General features: G+C 42.1%; 2 protein-coding genes across 4 annotated transcripts; both read right to left on the reverse strand.

The window, feature by feature from the left end:
• Nucleotides 1–617: 617 nt before the first annotated feature.
• On the reverse strand, nt 618–18,024 carry atf2 (activating transcription factor 2). Of its 2 annotated transcripts, none has more exons than XM_047600647.1 (12): nt 17,927–18,024; nt 17,219–17,291; nt 15,719–15,815; nt 15,527–15,645; nt 15,310–15,435; nt 14,799–14,977; nt 13,473–13,587; nt 11,908–12,000; nt 8,900–9,166; nt 8,236–8,442; nt 5,825–5,930; nt 618–2,580 (listed from the first exon to the last, which is right to left on the reverse strand). In XM_047600647.1, the coding sequence occupies exons 2-12, from the start codon at nt 17,264–17,266 to the stop codon at nt 2,336–2,338; spliced, it is 1,602 nt and encodes a 533-aa protein (XP_047456603.1). In that variant the 5' UTR covers nt 17,267–17,291; nt 17,927–18,024; the 3' UTR covers nt 618–2,335. The 2 variants fall into 2 exon arrangements, with proteins under 2 accessions (XP_047456603.1, XP_047456604.1); XM_047600648.1 differs by lacking the exon at nt 17,927–18,024 and adding an exon at nt 17,436–17,920.
• An 885-nt stretch (nt 18,025–18,909) lies between these two features.
• Nucleotides 18,910–21,207, reverse strand: atp5mc3a (ATP synthase membrane subunit c locus 3a). 2 transcript variants are annotated; one of them, XM_047600649.1, is made up of 5 exons: nt 21,140–21,207; nt 20,843–20,939; nt 19,895–19,969; nt 19,325–19,515; nt 18,910–19,222 (listed from the first exon to the last, which is right to left on the reverse strand). In XM_047600649.1, exons 2-5 carry the CDS (start codon nt 20,879–20,881, stop codon nt 19,108–19,110), a joined length of 420 nt encoding a protein of 139 aa, XP_047456605.1. In that variant the 5' UTR covers nt 20,882–20,939; nt 21,140–21,207; the 3' UTR covers nt 18,910–19,107. The 2 variants fall into 2 exon arrangements, with proteins under 2 accessions (XP_047456605.1, XP_047456606.1); XM_047600650.1 differs by having other exon boundaries at nt 21,052–21,164.
• Between the last annotated feature and the right edge of the window lie 206 nt (nt 21,208–21,413).

Below are 21,413 nucleotides of genomic sequence, written 5' to 3' on the forward strand. Positions count from 1 at the left end.
AGGAGTGACACCCGGTGTGGTCTTCTGCTGCTGTAGCGTGGCATTTTCATCCACACAATTGCTGCTTGTGGGATATTTTCTCTTTTTCGGACCATTCTCTGTAAACCCTAGAGATGGTTGTGTGTGAAGATCCCAGTAGATCAGCAGTTTCTGAAATACTCAGGGTTGCACCAACAACCATACCACGTTCAAAGTCGCTTAAATCCCCGTTCTTCTCCATTCTGACACTCGGTTTGAACTTCAGAAAGTTGTCTTGATCACCTCTACATGACTAAATGCAATGAGCTGCAGCCATGTGATCGGCTGATTAGCTATTTGTGTTAGCAAGCAATTAAACAGGTGTACCTAATAAAGTGGGAAGTGAGTGTATATAGAAATCACAATAAACTGCTCACAAATAGAAGAAGGTAAGGTTAGTCTTTATAATTCTGCAGTAATTATTTATTTTTTTTCTCATCCAGTTTTGGATTTGATATTAGTTTTAATGAACTACAACAACCTTGCATGTGACACCTGTTGTGTAACAGCTGATTGGTGGAGTCTGGTTTGATCATTTTCATCAAATCAGTTTGTTGTGATGAGGTCGGAGCTGCAAATTAAATGGAAACAAAGATGGGTTTTTAAAGAGATATTAAAAGGTTTATTACAACAATTTATTCATTCAAAGTGTTTTTTTTTTTTTTTTTACAGAACTTTCACGTTACAAGTACACTTTCAACACAGTATCACACCCCGGTTTTTTAAGCCCAGTTAAAAACAACCAACCAACCAAATCAAGTTGTAATAACTCGTTTAATGATATTTATCTGAGACATTATCAAATAAACAGTTAAATTCTCGCAGAGAATCATTATCTCATGCAGATAGCACATAACAGTAAAACTTTTAAAAACTTTTTTTTTTCCTTTTTTTAAAAGAAATCCATGTGTTAGCTTCTCATAAACTACACAGTAGTAAGCCAGTACAGACTAAGAGAAAAAGGCAAACTGACTTCATGGTGTGATTCGCTTCTTACAATTATTTCAATGATGAAATGCTCACGATTTCGTACAGAGCTGTGGTGTAACTCTAATGTACATGATGTGATTCCAGTTCACATCTGTTCACTGTAATTTTACAACCAGGAAGAGCTGCGACCTAATGAAAGAGTGTTAAGGTCAGTTTTTTTTTAACTGCGAACAGAGCTCATGTGAACAAAAGGGCTCAGCTACCGAATCCTATAAAAAACAATGTACATAATACCAAGAAAGATCACGTACTATGTATTATGATGTTATTTACAATGTTTTCTAAAAATGTCATCTAGACTTGTAGTCATGGAAACAGCCTAAAGTGTTCTGCCTTAGACACTGAAGCCATAAAGAGTCACTTGTAAAGCAAAGACGGTATACAAAGCAAGAGATCTCGTCTACTGAGCGATTATCTTCATGAGACCTTTGAAATCTGAGAGAACAGCAATTAACTGAGCCTAATCTGCATTAAAAATGGACGGAAGTCGCTTATAGAAAAACATTAATGGCACTGAATGAAGTCACCATGACTGATGATGGAAAAGGTACTGCAATCCTACAATCACTGCTTCAGGAACAATCAGACTACAGGTGGAATGTCAATGAAACAACACACATTTCTAAGCAGCTCACCTCCGTGAGACTATTATTTTTTTTTTTCTTTTTACAAGCAGAGGTAAGCTCAAACATTCAAACTGCACAATGCGACTACGGCCGATCTCACTCAGAGAAAACTCGTCAAACTCAAAAGTCTGATTCAGCCATTTGTGAAATGTGACAGTTTTCAAATCTACTTCTAAAAAGCTGCCGGTACTTAAACTGTCTTAGTGTCTGGAAAAAGTAAACCCGTCATCTCTCAAATATGTGCAAAATGGAAAAAAAAGAAGAAGAAGAAGAAGAATAAGAAAAAAAAGTGCCTGTTCTTTAACTTCATCATAAAGATAGTGCTTACAAAAGTCATGAAAACCAACTACAAACGAGCCACAACACACTTTGGTAAGGTCGCTAACGATTCATCAATCGGCTGCGTGAGCTGATCACTTTCAAATAAAAAAATATAGAAGATTAATAAATAAGACATACAATTACAAAAACAGTTAAGAACCATGTGTTTTACATCTTACACCTAAAGTGCCTGTTCTTTATCAATTCCAGAGAAAACATTGCATTTGTCAAAGCGTTGCCTATGAAGTACAAAAATGGACCGAACGTAAGACAAATCGAGAATAAATTAAAAACAGTACGAGAACAGAGAGAATAATCCCTTTCCTCTGTGTGTCAGAGAGGCCGAACGGCGTCGACGCTCGGGCCGCCGTTCGGGACGATCAGCTCCCTGAAGGCTGAGACTGGGCGGCGCCGCCCCTCCGTGGCTGGCTCTCCTCTGTGCTCTGGTTCGACGTGGAGGCGGAGGCGGAGGCGGAGGCGGCAGCGGTGGACGGGGCGGAGACGGCCGAGGTCGTGGAGGAGGAGCTGACCCCGTTGGAGGTGCTGACCGAGCTGTGCTGGATGGCCTCGTTCTGGGGGCTGCTGGGGACGGACATCTCCTCGCAGCTTTCGTCTTTGTCCGAGACTGCGGAGGTACGAGAAAAGAACCTGTTTGGATCCGATTCTACTTCACGGCCTCGGGTTAGCCCGTGTCACGTCAGCCTAATCGCATGCAAAACAGCCATTTGCATGTAGTTTCATTAAACCCCATAATGCTACTCTCGCACCCCTTCCTTTAATTAAAGCTCCAATGTCAATTTAAACCCACATCATAAGGGTTGCATTACATTCCGGGGCATGTGGCAGTGTTTCCCATCCCTAACTGCATTCTCATTTGTTTTTTGTTACCTTGCCAACTACTGCAGCGACAGATGATTACAGCACCTGATTTTAATGATGCTCACACTGGAGAGTAGGGAAGACTTGGAGTCGAAATGCCACCAGCTGTTAGGCAGTTGCATTGAATTAATTGGATCCTGATGGAGGAAAAAAAAAAAAAAAAAAAAAGACTCCTCTCTCATGCTCTGTTTCATAAAGGAATAAGGAGCACAATGATAATTAATATTGCTAATGATATGAAGTCACTTCTTATGGCACTTTGTAATTAATGACTGGAGCTCGTATTTTGAGAGAGTAAAGAAAACCGGAATCTGCAGCAAGAAGACGCAATTAAAGTGCAACGGAAAATGTTTTTGCATTAGAGGCTTCATCTGCCTCCCTGACTGGACTCTGACCGTATGATTTAGTGCAAGCGAATGTCAAAGAGCTATAAAGCCCCCTCGCTGTTTTACTACACAGAAGGTCAACCTCAGAATAAATCAGTTTGGTGGGTTTGTTTCATGTTCAAGTGAGCATTATTACTCCTAACAGCATTAAGTGGTGGCTGGCTGATATATCATAATGCTCTAAAAATCCCGGTTCCCTGGGCAGACGCAGCCTCGTTCCGCTCTCCTGGTTTTTGAAGTGGGGTTCGCTGTAAACAGATGGACAGCTCGGTGTGCCAAGTGAAAGCATGTCCTGGCTTGTTTGCGGGGCAGTCTGGGTAATTTCCTCCCACCTGCCACGGCTACGCCTGGGCAGGACGATGAAGGGTATTACAGGGTCTGGAGGGGCAGCGCAGCCTTACGGGGCATCAAACGCTGTGAAAACAGAGAGCTGTAGGGGTCCTTCACAGGAGCGAGGGCTGCGGATCAGTCACAATTAATAACGTGATTTACTAATTAGCTAAATAGATTATGGATCGGGGGTATTCACGCCCCAGGGGGCGGCTCCGCACTTGTCAGCGGATAAAGAGAATGATGTCGGAGTAATTTGAACTAAACAGAAATTAACTCCACATTAAGTGCTGCAATTTGAAGTGAGAAACTAGTTAGCAAGCAAACAAATATGCTAGCTATTAGTTATATATGACCCTATGGCATCACTTGATAATGAAATGTTAAAATAGGACGATGTAACGCAAAGGAGGCTGCAACAGAGCTAAACTACTTTAGAATATAAAGGTAGGAGCTTTGGAGGAATAATGAAAATACTCAGCTAATTCTCATTGGTTTAAACTGGTTTTGAAGATTTTGCTGATCACTTTTGAAAGGATGTTTAGCAGACAGTTTAGCTTACAGCCTCTCTCGTCGTTCTTTTTGTCTTCTGGGACGTCCGCTGTGGTACGAACCACCCGAGTAAAAGTCAGTGACTTCTTTTAAATCCCTTTTTAATCTCGTTTTGTTAAACGTATGTTCTCTGTTGTTATTTTCATTATTATCTTCCTACATTTGCACGACATCTACAATTTATTAATTTATTTCTTACGTCTTTATTTCTAATCATTTGTCCGTTGTCTTTCTACTGCGTTCGTGCATTTGATATGAACTTTTCTCAACTTTATGCTAAACTGACTTGCGACTGACTGAATGTCTCGAACGAACGGAGGGTCTGAGCGTCAGGTCCTTGCGTGACCGTGCGTAGAAGCATAATTGCGGCATTTCTGCGTCTATCAAAACACTTTGCAGATTTATACAAATAAAGTTTAATATTGTGCTAAGGATAATAAAGCTAAAAGTCAGAAATGTGAACCAACGGTGCCATTTCGGTCTTATGCAAATGAATATTGTAACCAACTATTATAAAATCAGTTCCTCTGTAGCTCATCTTAAGCTTTGGCATCACTGGATTATTTCACTATTACATTAGTTTACCTCCCCTCTAAGCTAGTAAAAATCCACCACACCTGTCGTCATGAACCAAATCAATGAACTGATGAATTTAGGCGAGGTTATTTTTTTTTTTCCAAACAAGGTCCTCCAAAGTGTCATCCCTCACAGACGTCTTACGAAGAGGACGGACTTTCCTGGCAACCACTCGGGGAAGATGACCCAATTCATCTGCGGATCCTTCCAAAAGCGGTCTGCAACCGCACCAAATGAGACCTGGCTCTGACAGCCCACTCTAGCCTGGAAACCATCAGTCCCATAATGCACATGACGCGTGTCTGTGGGATGGTTAGCAATAAGAGACGCATAATGAACAGCGCAGCTCGGCGGACAAGCCACAATGAGAATGTTCTGCAGTCTTGTCAAGCTTGCTGCTTTAATGGACTCATTTCAGCAGCAATCATTGTCAATACAAGTCAGCGGAGGCGTTTTTGGGCACGGCGGTGGAAGCGGCTCGGGGCGCGCGAGTGCTGGCTGCACGGCGGCTCATCTGCGACGGGGTGGTGAGTTATGAGCAGAAAATCCCAACGACAAGAGCCCCAGCGCGAGGAAACGAAGAAAAATAGGTGATATAGATCTAAATGAGACCACGTGTTCGGACCATTCAGGGCAGGCTGACAACGGGAAATTTAAATGGAGAGAATCTTCTCTCGTGATCAAATGTTAATAAAGACGATGATTGTGAGCTAAAGAGCTAAAAATTTAAATTCAAACTAACAAATGTGGGTGTTTGAAAAAGGGAGATCATGCTTCTTAATCCTGGTCTTTGACAAACAAACATCTGCTTTTTTGAAAATCCCTACAGTCGACATTTAACTTCATCTAACAAATGTTCGTTGAGGTGTCAAATGAGGATGAGCGTCGCTCGCTGCTGGACACCACCTGTGGCCTCTCGACAGGATCGGAACAAAACCGCCGCTGAGGATTTGTCTCAAACACCATTAATACCTAAACTTTAGCAAAGTTTGTCAAAAACAAACTTCCGAAAAAGGAAACATAATACGTCAACAGCTCTTTCCGTTTGGCCATAAGCAAGACGTGTCCTTCTGGTGGTTAGCCGGAGCTCATTTTAGACACGTTTCACTGGAAGCCTCGGGCTGAGAATAATGGAGCATTACTCACTGTGATAGCCAGATTTCTTCTGCATGGCGGTTACAGGGCAATCTTTATGAGCCAGGAGAAGCTGCTTCAGCTGAGCCACTTCGTTTCTCAGCAGGGTAACTTCATTCTTGAAGAGGGAAGAGACACAGACACAACAAGGTATTCAATAAAACGGTCGCTCTGGAGCAAAGACGAAGACGTGAAGACATGAAGACATGAAGACAAACAGACGACATCTTAAAAATAGGTTTTTCTCACACTTAATACAAAGAAAGATTTCAGACTCTTTTTTGTGTGAATCTAAATGGAAATGAGAAACTTTTTTTGATTAGTAAGAAGATCTGACCGCTGTCGTTTTTTCATTGATATGATTGATTTTTAAAGAATTGTGTTCAGGATTAGATTGACAGGTCTAGTATCGCTGAATGAGTGAAGTGCTGACTGAAAGATAATTTCTTCTGCCTCCATTTATCTATTTACTAAGAAAAGAAATTTAAATTTGTGGGGGAAAATGAAAAAAAAAAAAAATATATATATATATAAAAATGTGTAATCAACCAAAGATGTTGCGACACAACAGCAGTACCTCTGCTGACCCTCTATGGTTTGCGGACCCCATGTTGAAAACCTGTGCTCTACATGACTAGCTCTATTGTTTTATGTTTTTTTTACCCTATTTTTAATGGGATCAACACACATGACTACAACACACAAACTTCTCCAATGTAGGAAACAGTAACACTATAATGTATGAATTCAGAATAAAGCACGATACCCTTCTTCATTTACGTTTTTCCTGCACAATAATTATGGGCCTTCACTGGCTAGCGACCAGAGCATTTGTCAGAGGTGAGCTGTTTGGATTGTCAGTGCAACTTCGTAGATGCCGCGGAGATTTACACTCCGGTGTCGTTACAGCTCCCAGGAGAGCTGAGGATTTCTGCATGTCGTAAAAGAGAGCCACATTACGCTGAAGGTGACTTTAACTGGATTTAGAGCGGCCAGGGGCCCACCAAACACCCAATGGCAGATTTAAGCTCCTGCTCTTCTCCTTTAAAGGACTATGGGCGGCTTAATCTATTAGTCTAAAAGCAGCCAATTTATTTGATTCCATCTGTTTAGCCTTGCTGCCGTTGGCAGGCCCGAGCTATTGTGAGACAGATTTAAACACAGCTGGAAGGAGCGTATGTATCGCGTGTAGCCAACGCCGTAGTCACTGCGCTTCCACCACGACCGCCGCCCATTTACAGCCAATATAAACACAGGCGTTCTTTTAAAGCGCTCCTTGTAATTCGTTTTTTGGAGAGGAGCGCCGTCCCAGAAGGTGACATCAAAAGCGCGACGGCCTCACGGCCACCGACGTTCGAGCCACGGCGACATCAAGCGCGGGGACCGTGAAGCAGGCTAATCTGGACGTTCGAGAGTTAAAACTTGTTTCTAACTTTGTGAATTAATCGAAATTGAGCGAATGGGCCTTGGGTGATGTTGGAAGCTCTGTGAGCTGCCTGGTCTGACACCTCATTAAAAAGCCAGTTAAGGATGATGTTAAAATAATTGTGCATCATTAGAGGCAGTTTCGCTGATCAGCTGGGCCATGTCAGCATGGGGGTTTTTTTCACAAAAACTGCACTGCTGATTAATGCCTTCATATAAAGCGCCCTTTTATTCTCTGCCACATGTTGTTCCCTTCTTTGTAGTTAACACTGAAGCTCTTTTTATTTATAACCCTATTCACCCACCTACCCTTCCCTTTTCATCTACCTTTTATTTTATTAAAATCTTAGGCAGCGCAGCCGCGACAAGCGGTGATAACTTGTTTTTGAACCAGATATTAACAACGTGAACCCATTTATTTTCCGCCGCCGTGTAGCCCCTCCTCCACCCGCCGCATCTTAGCCCGCTCTCATAGAAAAATAAGACAGTGAGCAAATAAACACCACATCTCATTTAATTGTCTGGAACACCGATGTGCCGCACCCCCGGCTCACACTTATCAACTGAGACAGCAGATACATGAACTGTTTCGAACTTGTCAGCATCAGATCCTAATTGCTTCCTGCGAAATGAAGGTTCAAAAAGACACCTTTCCCTCGGAGATTTTTGAGGCCATTCAGTAAACTGCTGAGACAGAAGCGAAGACACGCTTGTGTGCGGCTGACATCTGGAGGATACATCTTTATTGACAGGGACATATCGATGTAAAGGGCTCACACACCGCTGCTGTCACACGGCAGCTCTTCTTAATCGGCTTTAATGACTTCATCACCACAGAAGGGAAGAGTCTGCGTTCGCTTACACCAACAGCATGCGGTGATAAACAGACATAGGCACGCGTGCATACGCAAACCGACACCCCGACGTAGCCGAGCACAAAGACAAAGACAGATGAAGGTTGTAGCGTGCGGTGGCTGAGAGGAAGATGTAAAGAGCACCTGTAGTTGTCCGTTCATGGAGCTGAGGTCCTCGGCCTTCTTCTCCAGAGACTGGACCCACACTTTCCTCTTTTGTCGGCAGCGAGAAGCCGCCGCCCGGTTACGCTCAAGGAACTTGCGCCGCTTCTCGTCGGGGTCTTCGCTCGTGGTTCTACGCCGCCGACCCCCTGTGCTTGGAGGGTTTTGCGGAGGGGGGGCTGGGGAGGCCTAAACAAGAACAACAACAATAAAGATATAGAGAGACAACTGACAACATGTGACATTACATTCTCTAAAAAAAAAAATTTTATTTATTGATATGTCCATTTACACACAGAAATCTAATAAAATCCTGCTTGTGTGTTTATTATAACAAGTGTAATTATAATGCTGTGCAATATAGAAAACACAAGAAATGGATGCAGAAACACACTACACCCACAAAACAACTAAACAGCTACAATTTGATGCAGTTACTGTACATAGGGTCAGGTTATTATATGAAACTCTTTGTTGCTACTATGCATGTATAATACCTGTGTGAATTTCTGAGACATACATTTCCACCAAATAATACTCCAGTAAACAACAGATTATTATTCTCTATGCACACACAGCGTTTTAACAAAGAAAAACAACGAGCAAGAAGATAAGTGTCACTAGGACGGTAGATGTGAACACTTACAGGTGTCTCTGTGGTGGAGGTGGCCGGCTGCTGAAGGGAATGCGTGGAGGGTTCCTCAGTTGTGGGCAGGTGAGGAGCCGGAGTTAGGACTGCAGCGGGGGCTGGAGATGGGGCCGGGGTCGGGGTCGGTGTTGGGACCGGGGTCGGGACTGGGGTGGGGGCGGGGGACGCGGGAGCAGCGGTGTGGGTTACGGCGCTGCTTTGGACTTCGTCACCACCTCCATTTGTTACCTGAGGAAGCTGCTGGCTTAATGTGGCTTTCAGCTTCTGGAAATGGAATTGGGCACAAAGTAGGACGGTCATGCAGTGTTCATGGTGGTTAGTTAAAGAGGCAGACTTCACTAAATTCAGTAGTTAAGCCACTTTAGCAACAATTACTTCCTAGATAAGTCTCTACAAGCTTTGCACTCCTTGACAGATCCTCTCATGCGCCACGATATTGGATGGGAAGCATCTGGACTGCCATCTTAAGGTGTCTATAAACATATTCTTTGGAGTCAGAGATCTGTCCTGAAGCCACTGTGGCTCCTGTGACACTGAAGGATGGACTCAGTTTCAGGTCACTGCCCTCTAGAGCAGGTTTTCTTTAAGGACCCTCTGTATTTAGCTCCGTTCATCAACTCTGACTTGTGTTTCCCATCCCTGCAACTGAGAAACAACATAGCATGATACTGCCACCACCATGCTTCACTGCAGGGACGAGGATCTTCCCCTGCCAGTCACTGTCCATCGTGTGCTGCTCAAATTGTTTCATTTTTGTCTCAGTGAAGCAGATAGTCATGTGTCTTTTACCGAAGGCTTGCTTCCATCTGGCTGCTCTACCAGATTCTCCTCCTCTAGTTATCTGTTAGCATGACCTTTGTATACGTAGTCACCTCAGTGCCCCTGGAAACACTGGTTTATACCTTTTGCCTCTACAGAGAGCTACTTGCCCTGAACCAGTGTTTTAGATCTGCTTCTTTCAAAGCATATGTGTTTATTTTCAAGACGACTAACCATCAGATCTAGCATGATACAGTTACACTACAGACGTTTAACGTGTTCTTACAATAAAGACAACAAGTTTAGAGTAACCAGCAGAAAATAAGACGAGAGCATTGCTGACATTTACTGAACTATGTTAAACCCTCATTGCCTTTCACATTTCCTCAGCTAGAAATTATAGCAGATCCACAGCATATATGAAATTAACTGAATTAAAATTGGTGCTTAACGGAAATCTTGAAAAAACTACACTCAAAATTACCTCGCAAAGAGTCTATTTCACCTGTAATAGACTCTTCATATTTATTTCATACTGTGTGTAGTAATCAGGTCTAGATGCCAAAGCTACAGCTACACTTATACCAACCAACATAACACGCTCTAACACATTCCATTCAAAGAAACTATTCCCCCCCAGATTGGTGTCTGCCATTCACAGGTCAACTCCTCCAACATCAGACACTGAGCAAACAAGGTGAAAGTGAATGAGCCTTTCGACGCAATAACAAAGTGAGAGGGAATACATTTACATGAGAAAATAGAGGAGCACATTATTCTAACAACTACCTTTGCCAGACCAATCTATCTACCAAATTAGTTTATCGTGTAATACCCTTCCAGAAGCTCTTCTGGCAGAAACAAGATATTATTCTCTTGGAATGGCCCATAGAAAGAGGGAAAAGCCAGTCAGATTCATATTTCATCTCTGCCATGGAAACCTCATCAGTGTAATAACCCTCCATCTCATGGGTGTTATTCAACCATCTGCTACTATATTACTTATCTTTATTTTGCAACTAATTAACAGCATAATCTTCTAAATTCAGCAAGTTAATTATCATTATTGTGGTCTTTGCAGCATCATCAGTCCTTGTAAAGTGCCGTCTTCGCGCCCCCCCGAGAGCCAGGTGGGGGCTGGGAACGGGCAGGTTGAGCTGGGGGTCTGTTTTCTTGACGCAGGCTCATTAGGTGTTTGCTGATGAGCTGAGTGCGGTGGGAGGCGCTGCGAGTACGAAGGGGGGGTTGGGGTGTGGGGGTTGGGGCGCAGGTCAGGCAGGATTCTGCTGAACAAAAGGTTCCATGCAGGGTGAGGCCGACTTAATGTGCCTTGCTGAGCGTGTGCCAGGATGCCCCCAGCTGGCTTTCGCTGGTTGCCGACGCCATACCCCCCCCACCCCCAGTCGGCCCTGGTGACGGCGTGCTGAGCGCAACGCTGTCTCCGCGTTTGTCATCTCCGTACCCCCATGATCCCAGACAACTCCCCGCCCCTCCCTCCTTTCCTTCCTTCCTTCCTCCTCGCCAGTCAGGATCAATCCTTCCCTCCCAACATCGCACACCTCCTCGCTGCAGTTTATCTGTTAATTTCCACAGGCGGAGCACGCTGCGAACACTTACAAGTTCCGTGATCCGTGCTTCATCACGTTGCCACTGATCTCCCTCGCAGCACTTTATAACCCTGCCCTTCAACCATCACTTTTAATGCAGGACAACAAGACCGCTGTGACCGCCTTTTCCCCACAGAGAAATATCTGGAACAGGTTTACAGTTTAGTTTTAGCTGGATTATGCTAAATCTGCAGGGAGGGGGGGGCACTAATGATTGTTTTTATTATTGATTAACCTCCATATTATTTTCTCAATCATCTGATAAATCACGTGTCTACAATATCAAGTGAAAACAATTATTTTATTTTACTGGATCCTAAATAAACACAAATACATTTTATTTCAGGCATTTTCACCGACAAATGACTACAACTATAATTGGATTACTAAATACCTGTAAATTAACTTTCCTTGATTTGGAAAGTCAATTATTTAAAAAAAAAAGGGGGGGATGGTAATTATTTCAGCAAACCCCATGTCTCTGCAGTGCCATCGTCTCGCAACCTCACCGCCTCACCGTTCCTTTACTGTCAGGCTCTTTTCATTAAGTCGGTCGCTCTCATCTCTCTCAGATGGGAAATAACACATTCAACATAAAACATGATATTTGATATAAATGAAAGAGGGGATAATAAATACCAGCTTTGCTTCTGATTGGGCGGGCTGCGTCTGTGGCGAGGGAGGTCCTGGGATCCCGGGGACGTTAGGCACTACGGTGACAGGTCTGACAAGCTGACAGCAGAGACACAGACACAGATCAGCGCAGAGAAAATTAGTCTTTGGCTGTGCAAAGGCAGCCAGCGCCCCCCCCCCACCCTCCCCACCCACAACACAAACACACACCCGTGGCAGCCTCTCAGAGTTTCCTCATATCTCAGCCTCATTAGGTTGGATGGCCTGTTATTTTGTGGAGGCAGCGCCACATGGAGATGCAGTGTGCACGCTAATGAACCTCTGCCTGCCTGCGTGAGAGCATATGGACAGGGAAGCTGAGGAGAGGATGGAGAGACATGAGTCAGAAGGCCAGACTCAGGCCTCCTCTCACCGTCACTGACAATGAGACATAGAGGGAGGTGGGGAGAGAAGAAAGAAGCGCACGGGGGGGTGATAGAGTGAAAGGAGGAGGGGGGACCCACCGGTGGCTCATGTTCTCTATCTACTTTTGCCCTCCTTTACTTGTCAAAAGCTTTTTCCTATCCCCACAGACTTGGGAAGATAGAGGTTTTTTCCCCGCTGTGCCGCTATCAGGAGATAATCATCTGCTGCTCAGTGTTCCACACAGACAATCAGGGCTGCGGTGAACGACGAGACAGGCTTCCGCATGGGGGAGTTCAAAACACGCCGCAAACATTCGCAGTATAGCTCCTATATGGCTGAAGGTTGCAAAACATCAGTGGGCTCATTTATCTGCTGTCCCAGAAATGAAAAGCTTCAGTTTTTAATCGCACAAGGACAAATAGCAGTTGAGCGCCTGGACCGAGGCCTGCTGCGCCTCAGCCAAGTCTTGTGTCTTTGCGACACTGGCACACAGTTGAACCCTAAAGTCCATTATTTCACTCAACCTCCGCGGCTTCGAGCCGACTGCCAAACCGGAGGTGCCAGAGCTGTAAATAGTCCCTCTGTCCAACTAGAGCAAATAAAATATGTGATATAAATAAATCACGAAGGCTCAAGTACGATATAAACGTCGCTTTAAAAAGGACAACAGTCCATCCGGCTAAGATTTAAAATGTGAGTGATAAAGTGTGAGAGTTAATCCTCTGGAAATGATGTGTTTTATGTTAAATACACAACAACATTTCAGATGTAAAGGATATCCAATCATCTGAGAAGATCAACGCTGTAGCTCATTAGTTGGTTCAAAAACTTCTGATTTAATGTTGTTCTGTGTTTCACCGTGTTGTACCTTATTTCCATTTGTAATTTTTATGTGCCGACATGTGTAAAGGTGCTATACGGTGTCTTTCCTCCGACAGACAATAAAGTATAGCTGAGTAAATAATTAACAGCTCCTAAACTCACTTTACACTGAGATTGTGTTGTTCCATGCAGCCGTTCTCTGGTTAGCGACACATCCCTATTTGTTCACTGAATAAAGGTTGTTGCGTGCATTCCTAATTAGCTGATGAGCTTAATCAAACAAGCACCAAAATATCAGGATTAAATTCTTGACATACGGAAACACAACGTTGCGGAGAACTCACAGGGATTGTTGTTGGAATATGTACACTTGAGCTTGTAATAGACGCAGGAATAGCGACTGGCATGGTCTGGCCGTTAGGCAGCTGTAAGAGTACGGGGAAGGTACCAGACACGGGGCTGGAAGGAGAAAAGAAATCGCAATAAGGCAATAAACAAACAACTTTGTGATTGACACAATAAACAGAACATGTCACAAATTAAAGGACGACTACTAATGCACTAGTACAATGTCAAATTCAAGCAACAACTGATGAAAATACAAGTGTAACCAGCCCAACTCAAAAAAAAAAAAAAAAAAAAAAAAAAGTAAAATACACACTTTCTCTAACAAAGGTCAAACGATATCTTTGAAATAAAATGTTTTACTGTCACATTAGAACCAATAAGTGGCATCAGTATTGCCCATATATCGACTACCGGTTGCCAAATGGTTTCACGGTCAGAAAAATATATGAGATTTTCACTTAATCAGCCACGTCGGACTTTTCAAACATTTGTTGTAATTCTGAATCGCTGCAGAGCAGCTTTGGGACCGAAGGGTCACAGGTTCACGTTTTTTAAGTTGGCCAGCTGTTCTCAAATTCAAGTACTCTTAAACAAATCCTTATGGAAAATTATACATTTTTACAATTCCATTTTTTTTATATTAATACAAGGTACGTGGGCCCACATAGATTTATAATGGCCATGTGTTACTACTGAATACAGGACTCAGTCAACTTTGAACTATGGAACTCCCTCGTACTTAGTTTTAAAAATCTAAGAGCTTATGTGCCAATTTTTCTTTTTAAGTAAATTACCCTTAAAGAAAAGTGTGCTTACACAAGCACAGTCGAGTACACTAGAGCCATGGGCAGCTATGTGTAGTGCATAGAGAGCAGTTTGGGGGGGTTAGATGCCTCGCTGAAGGGCATGAATTCAATCCTTTGTTCCCAGGACAGAATAACGAGATAAAATGTGGATGTTAAACTTATCAAATGGTTTCCAGGGAGTGTTACGACAAAAGTGAAAAATGTTGACAGGGATAATTATGTGAAAACTCCATCTGGGTTCAAACCACTCAAAGTTTTAATTGACTTACTATATTAATAGTTGAGCAATACTGATTTATGTTTTAAAGACAGAACTTACAGCCCCCCCTCCCCCACCCACCCCAAAAAAAGGTTCCTGCAGAGTGCAAATAAATCAAAAAACAAACAAGCACATGCCTCATGAAATATGAGCCCACCAAAACAAAAACTGCACAAAAATGATATTTAAAAAAAAAGCAACGATGATTTAATAAAACTATGATTTGGTTTTAGAAATGGACACATTAAGTTACTTACACTATAGGCCTATTAGTGGATGGAACTTGGGTAATAACAGAGCTAGATGTTGGCGATGGGAGAGCTTGCTGTATTACAACATTAGCCTCTGTGGTTGCTAGCAGTACATTGGGAACTTGGAGGGATGCAGGATGGACTATAGTGGAAGTTGGCAGTGAAGTTGGCTGCAAAGATAAGTCCTGGAAACATCATACAAGACCTTAGCAGCAGGAAGTGTTTAATGAACACCAGACTATTTTATTATTATTTGTTTTAATCATCTATTATATAATGCTATTACATCACTATATCCTCAACACCAGGAATAGGAGTAATTCTTTTGTGTCTTATGGTTAATATATAATATATTATATAATATATAATTTAGGATTTAAAATCTGATTAAAATGAGCATTGAATCTTAGCATTTTCACAAACAGTACATTTACCGGTGCATCTGCAAATTACTGATCACAGAAACACAAGAACAACCATTAAAACACACCAGAAGCCTCTCATTTACAGCGCGTACCTTATCATCGTTTGTCGTGGACTCCGGGTGAGGCAGAGGGCTATCTCGATGCGCCTCTATAGCCGTGGGTTCTTCAATTTTGTTGCGTATAATTGGTGTCGCGAGAGGCGACAAATCCAGGGGCAACTACAGAACGGTAAGAAGCACATAAGAGCAAATCACATGAAAGAAGGCACAACTCAGGGGGTATGCTGACAAGTCAAACAATGAGAGCAACCTTTTTAATGTCATCTTCGGTCGCCTTTTTAAAGTCATGGTCGAAGGGACTTGCGAGTTCGTTGAAGAGCCCGACCTCCTCGCAGTTCTTCAGGAAGCGGGTAGGGGTTGGGGTTTGGTCTGCGCCGGAGGAAAATGTTAAGTACTGAGGCCGTAATGAGCAACATCAACCACATCTTAATATATCACTCACCAGCAATGATAACGGTGTCATTCCTTGCTGGGCCAAACTTCAGGGTCATCTCATGTTTGTGTTTGTGGACGGCCAAGTGGTCTTCGTTTGTGAATCTCTAAGTAACGTAAATAAATAAATACAAACACACGGGGAGATGAGATATGTAGATGTAAGTCTGCTTACAGCTGTTAATAAGGTGTAGCAGCTAAAATTTCCACCAAACACACGTCTTCTACTTCCTGAATGAATAATGTTTACATACCTTCATCCTTCTGACTCTTTTGATTATACTGAATACATGTGTTTCAAAAATGTTATTTTCGGGACTTTATTTAAAGCTACACAAATTTAAAGTGTTTCTACATTGGTGTAATACTATATTTTATAATGATGGTAGCCTAAAAATACATCAGCACCTTTACTTTTTCCATACTTTATGTAAATATTGTTTAATATTGTTATTTAACGTAAATACTGTTTTTATAATTTTATACTCTTATATTGTTTTTAACTCCTTAAACAGTTCTATGTTGAATGGTATAAGTATCTGTGGACAGCACGAAGACAGGGGTAAGGAAATAGAAGATGGGTTGAGCAGCAAATATATTTAAGTCATCTAAACTAGGGGGCATCAAAAAAAATCTATATTAATCTATATTAACTTTGCCGTCAGACAGTAGCAGTAATACTGATGTCTTTGTATTCACCAAACTCCACTGAGTCCAACTGCGATAACTACATCAGAGTTGCTCCAACGACTGTGTGACTTTGATGTTTTAACACATTAAATCAGCTAATGTGTTAAAAGCAAAGCTGAATCAGGAACTCAAGTATCCCAGAAGGTAAAATTTGTATTTTTCCACTGACAGAGGAGTTCGGTTATTGTGAAGACAGCAATGTCACTGATTTAATTCCCTATGAAAAAAGGCCGTATAACAACAAGACAGAGTGGAGAACTGTTACATTCCACTGAATTAAGTAGCAGGATACTTATCTGGCAAAACCGTGTCTGAATACGAAGGTGATAATTACACAAACGCTATATCCTGATTTTGGGGATCTTAAGATTAGTTTCTATATTAAAATCATATAAACTCAGTTGTTAGGCTAATACTGACAGATGATTCAGTGCATCTGAACTGTGTGTGTTTAGTCCAACAACAACAACAACAACAAAAAAAAAGAATAAGTACAGCAGTTTTCAACGAACATCAATATTCTTGTTCGGGGGCACCAAAATGCCCTTGAGCAAAACACAGAACCGCTAAAATGATCCCCAGGTGCCTCGTGTGGCATCCCACTGCTCTAACAGTGCTTATTTGCATTACTTGAAGCAGAGATCAAAGGCTATGTTGAACAAAAAGCAAACATGGATCAAACTGAATTCCTTTGTTAGGTTAGAGTACTTAGATAGACAATGACCGGACTGGCCTGTTTACTTAATCTAATTGTCAAGTCATTGTCTTTCTGAGTACTGTGAAGTTATTTGGAGCAGCTATGACAACAGAGATGTCTTACCTGTCCACACCCAGGAGCAGTGCATTGGAAAGGTTTGTCATCACTCATATTAAGGGATTCCTGTTACCTCTCCCTGAAATGCAACAAACAGTTATACAGTCACAGTTATAATAATACAGATGTGCATGAACGCTTTTGTCAATGGTTAACTGTTTGTAAACATGACTGCTGGTTACTGAAGTTATAGAGTCACAGTTGTAGCGATGGAAAATAATACATTTGAGCAGAGTTGCACGGTTAAGGTGAAAGTCCTCCAACAGGACAGCTTGAAATCTGGACAAAGCCTAACGGTGAAGGGCGGTTGCTGTGGTTGTTTACACCTCAGTGTCATCATAAAAGGCGATTTATTTTGGTCCAAACACGCGACTCGGGCGGACATCCAGAGCTATCCTCCGCTAACTCTTCTGCCTTCCAGTTTCTCAGCTGTAAATATGACTGATAATCACAAAAAAAAAAAACATCAGAGGACACATCTAACGCTACTACAGAGGCAGCTGTTCCAGTCGCTTCCATGGAATAGCCTGAGCCCTGCGTTAACATACAACCGTCGCCATATTAGGACCTAAATATCACAATAAAAGGAGGAAATGTCAGCGTTTATTTCGAGGCGGTTTCGTTGTACCGGAGCTCAAGTAGCCCACACATCAAGAAATATATCTTTTACGACAGCTTTGTACCCATTCGCTCTCAGTTTATGTGGTCACTTACCCCTCAGCCACAACCCTCGATCTCCAAAATCCCACGGCTGTGTCAAAGTATCGCGAGAACGACTCGGACTCTTCCGTAAACGTCACACTAAAATCAGTTCCGCATCTATGCCCTCAGCAATCTACATCTGGCACATAAAATAGAGTAAATGAAACGTACAGTACTAGGATACTTTATTTTTTCCTCAGTTTTTTGTGAGCATACTTTTGCTTTAATGTTTACCTACATTTTATGTATGTGTGCTTTCACTTCATCCTTATGTAAGCTGCATTTTCTGGTCACAATGCATCTTGTAGCTTCCAAATGTTTAAATAGCTGTTTCTTAAAAAAAAATAATCTTAATCTCATTGAAGAGCAATTAGTTGTACACATGTCGATTTTCCCCCCACATTATATTCACAACCAACACCTGCACAACATTACCAGTATTTTCATGTTAGCCTTCAGTTATATTCAGATTCACACCCTATAAAAATTTAAATTTTGGCAGATTTTGATTGAAATTAAATTGAACATTTTACTTTATAAAGTAAAATGGTGACACATTCAAATCTTGGACATTTCTGCTTTAAGGGCTACCTGAACAATTACTGCAAATATTTTAAGATTTAGACATTTAAGATGAATAAGTGCAAATTTGACAAATTGCAGCAGCAGAAACATCACAATACATTTTAAAACCCTGCAAGGACTTTTCATGAAAAAAGTCAAAACCCATTATTTAGCTTAATTAAATCTATATTTATTCGGTGGCATTTACAAAAGCAAGCACTCGCTTGCTGTTCAATTACAGTACCATTTAACTGCAGTTGAACCAACTCATTAAGGTGGACCCCAAAAACGCTTCATGTTAAGGTTCATGTTGAGAAAAACAAGGCTGTTTCATGGCAAGTCTATGCAGCTGCTTCACAGAAAAGATGACATTCATGTAAGCTCACTGTTGTGATGTGTTAACATGATATTCAAGACATAAAAAGTTACTGTTCTTGTTAAATAGTCAAAAACATGTATTTTAATCACGTAATTTCTTACATTTGTACAATACATGCTTTGCTTATTTTGACAGTGTCTGAAAGACTTGAAAATGTACATTTCCATGACACCAACACGGAACAATTTTGGTAGCCACAATAAAATATGTAGTCACATCTGTAATGAAAGTGTGGTTTGACAGCAGAGTTTTACATAGCAAACAGGATAAGGAAAGCGACCATCAAACAGAACAGTCCCATAGCTTCAGACAGGGCAAATCCCAGGATAGCATATGAGAACAGCTGCTGCTTCAGAGATGGGTTCCTGTGAACAAAAACACACCGTCAGTGCATCTCGAAAAAACACCAGAAATCTATTCATCGTTTTTAGGATGCATGCAGGAAACGGGGTAAGATTAAAACGAACCTAGCATAGCCGATGATGAGACTACCGAACACTGTCCCGATACCAGCACCAGATCCAGCTACTCCGACTGTGGCGGCTCCAGCGCCAATAAACTTAGCAGCGGTGTCGATGTCCCTGCTGATGGCACTGGTCTGGAAGCCTCTCAGTGTGACCTGGCTGAGGGGGCTCTGTGGCATCACAGCAACACTGCTCTGTAGAAAGGAAAGAAAGAGTTAGTCAACAATCACCTTTGAAATGTCAAAATACAGTTGTAAGAAGTAGTAATAGCGCAACTCTCAATTTGAAGTGTTGTGGTGTCATACCAAGAACCAAATATTTATCTGTTCCTTTTTACATTTCAAATAAATAAAAACAGCATTTTATATATTAGGTTAGTAAGTCAATTAAGACTTTCTAAAGTCAAAACAATTTGACTGGACTAAACACCAGCAGAAACCCAAGTTAAATTCAGGTTTAAACATATAGGTATTAGGTTTCCTAAAGTGGCGCAGAGTAGAACAGAACCATAAAGCCCAAAGTTAACAAATAAAAATGCTGCCATCTGTGTAGAAGTCTTGCATGTCTTCTTACCTCTGTTTTGACATCAGGCCTGGACAGCACAGAGGCAGACAGGGGTCTGTAAAGAGCCCGGGAACCAGCACGGACCTGCAGCCACAGCACAAACACAAGAGAACAGGTTCAGTTACACAACACACACCAAGACATAAAATAAACTGTATATTTGGTTGTTATTCCTAGTCTGCACAAAAGGCCATGACCTGGGTGACTGCGAACCTTCACAGACATTATTCCTAGTCTGCACAAAAGCAGGTGGAAGGAAACTTGAATGTCACTTTGCCAGTACTAGTGTCATTCACTGCAGGACACATATTGTATGACCTGTGGTGATGACCGTATATGCTGTCACAGCAAGTCATTACTTTGAAGTGAATTGTTAACCCACGCTTTTGGCATACTTCAACAAACACCAGTAGCAGTCTGGCTAGCATGCAGTCCCATTGTGCTTTAAACTGATTAGCCTGTTGGAGCCTCTAAAAACAGTAATATGACCTTGGAAAATAACCAACACCACAGGCTACATGCATTCAGAAGCTAGCAATGTACAACTACATAAATTGTTAATGTGTGTATCATTTTCAAAAGGTCTGAATAAGCGGTTATTGTGGACTTTGTGCTTAAATCGGCTAACAGAGGGTTTAGGTGACCTTAGCTAAGGGCCTCCATTGAAAATGTCCGCTACGAGCTGAAGCAATGGCGCACAGGGGCGTTATTCCGACGAGGTCTTCCGTGCACAACTTCTCCACCAACATTACATATATGCTACCACCAGATTATAATGTCTGTCGTATAGTACGTTAGCATTTGCTGGCTAACCCATTTGGCCTGCTCCGCAGATACCCTTGCCAAGTAGCTCAAGTCAAGTTCAACGTACCGGAGGCCCACCGGATTTATTCCTGGCATTAATGAAGCACGATTCAAATCCACGGCACGGAAACGCAGCGAGGTCTGCAAACTCACCAGAGCCGGCGTGGAGACGAACTTTGCACAGGCGTACATTTTCTTCTTTAGGTAAGTTTAACCGGTTCGGTCAAATCTGGTTGAAGCCCGGGTCTCTCTGTGGAGGGAAGACCGGAGAGAAGTAAGGTCAAACGGGTGTAAAAATGCTCCACAGACAAAATAAAGCCATTCGTATGTACATTCACATCTATTCTGTACACTGTCCTCACTTGTGCACTGCAGTGTCGAGCTAAAACAGAGGATGAAAAGGGATTTAAACTGATAAGCTTCCCATTCAAACTGCCATTACACACTTACCGACTGCAGAGGTCGAACCACAGTGGAAGAGTGCGCATGCGCGTTGTGATGTATATAGAGGCCCGGATGATGACAGTAGAAGGTCGTTTCAGAAAAACTTTATTTAACAAGATAACGGAAACAGTGCTTGTCCACAAGACTAATTATAGTTTATTTACAGACATGCTGATTGTTTACGAGTTATATATTTACTCTATTTAGTACAGCTCAGATTTACTGATGCATTTTCAGTTAAATATTATTTGTAAAGAGTCAGTTTCTATTGGTTTGGCTG

The sequence above is a fragment of the Mugil cephalus genome, chromosome 12 (assembly GCF_022458985.1).
Source record: "Mugil cephalus isolate CIBA_MC_2020 chromosome 12, CIBA_Mcephalus_1.1, whole genome shotgun sequence".
NCBI classification, from domain to species: domain Eukaryota; kingdom Metazoa; phylum Chordata; class Actinopteri; order Mugiliformes; family Mugilidae; genus Mugil; species Mugil cephalus.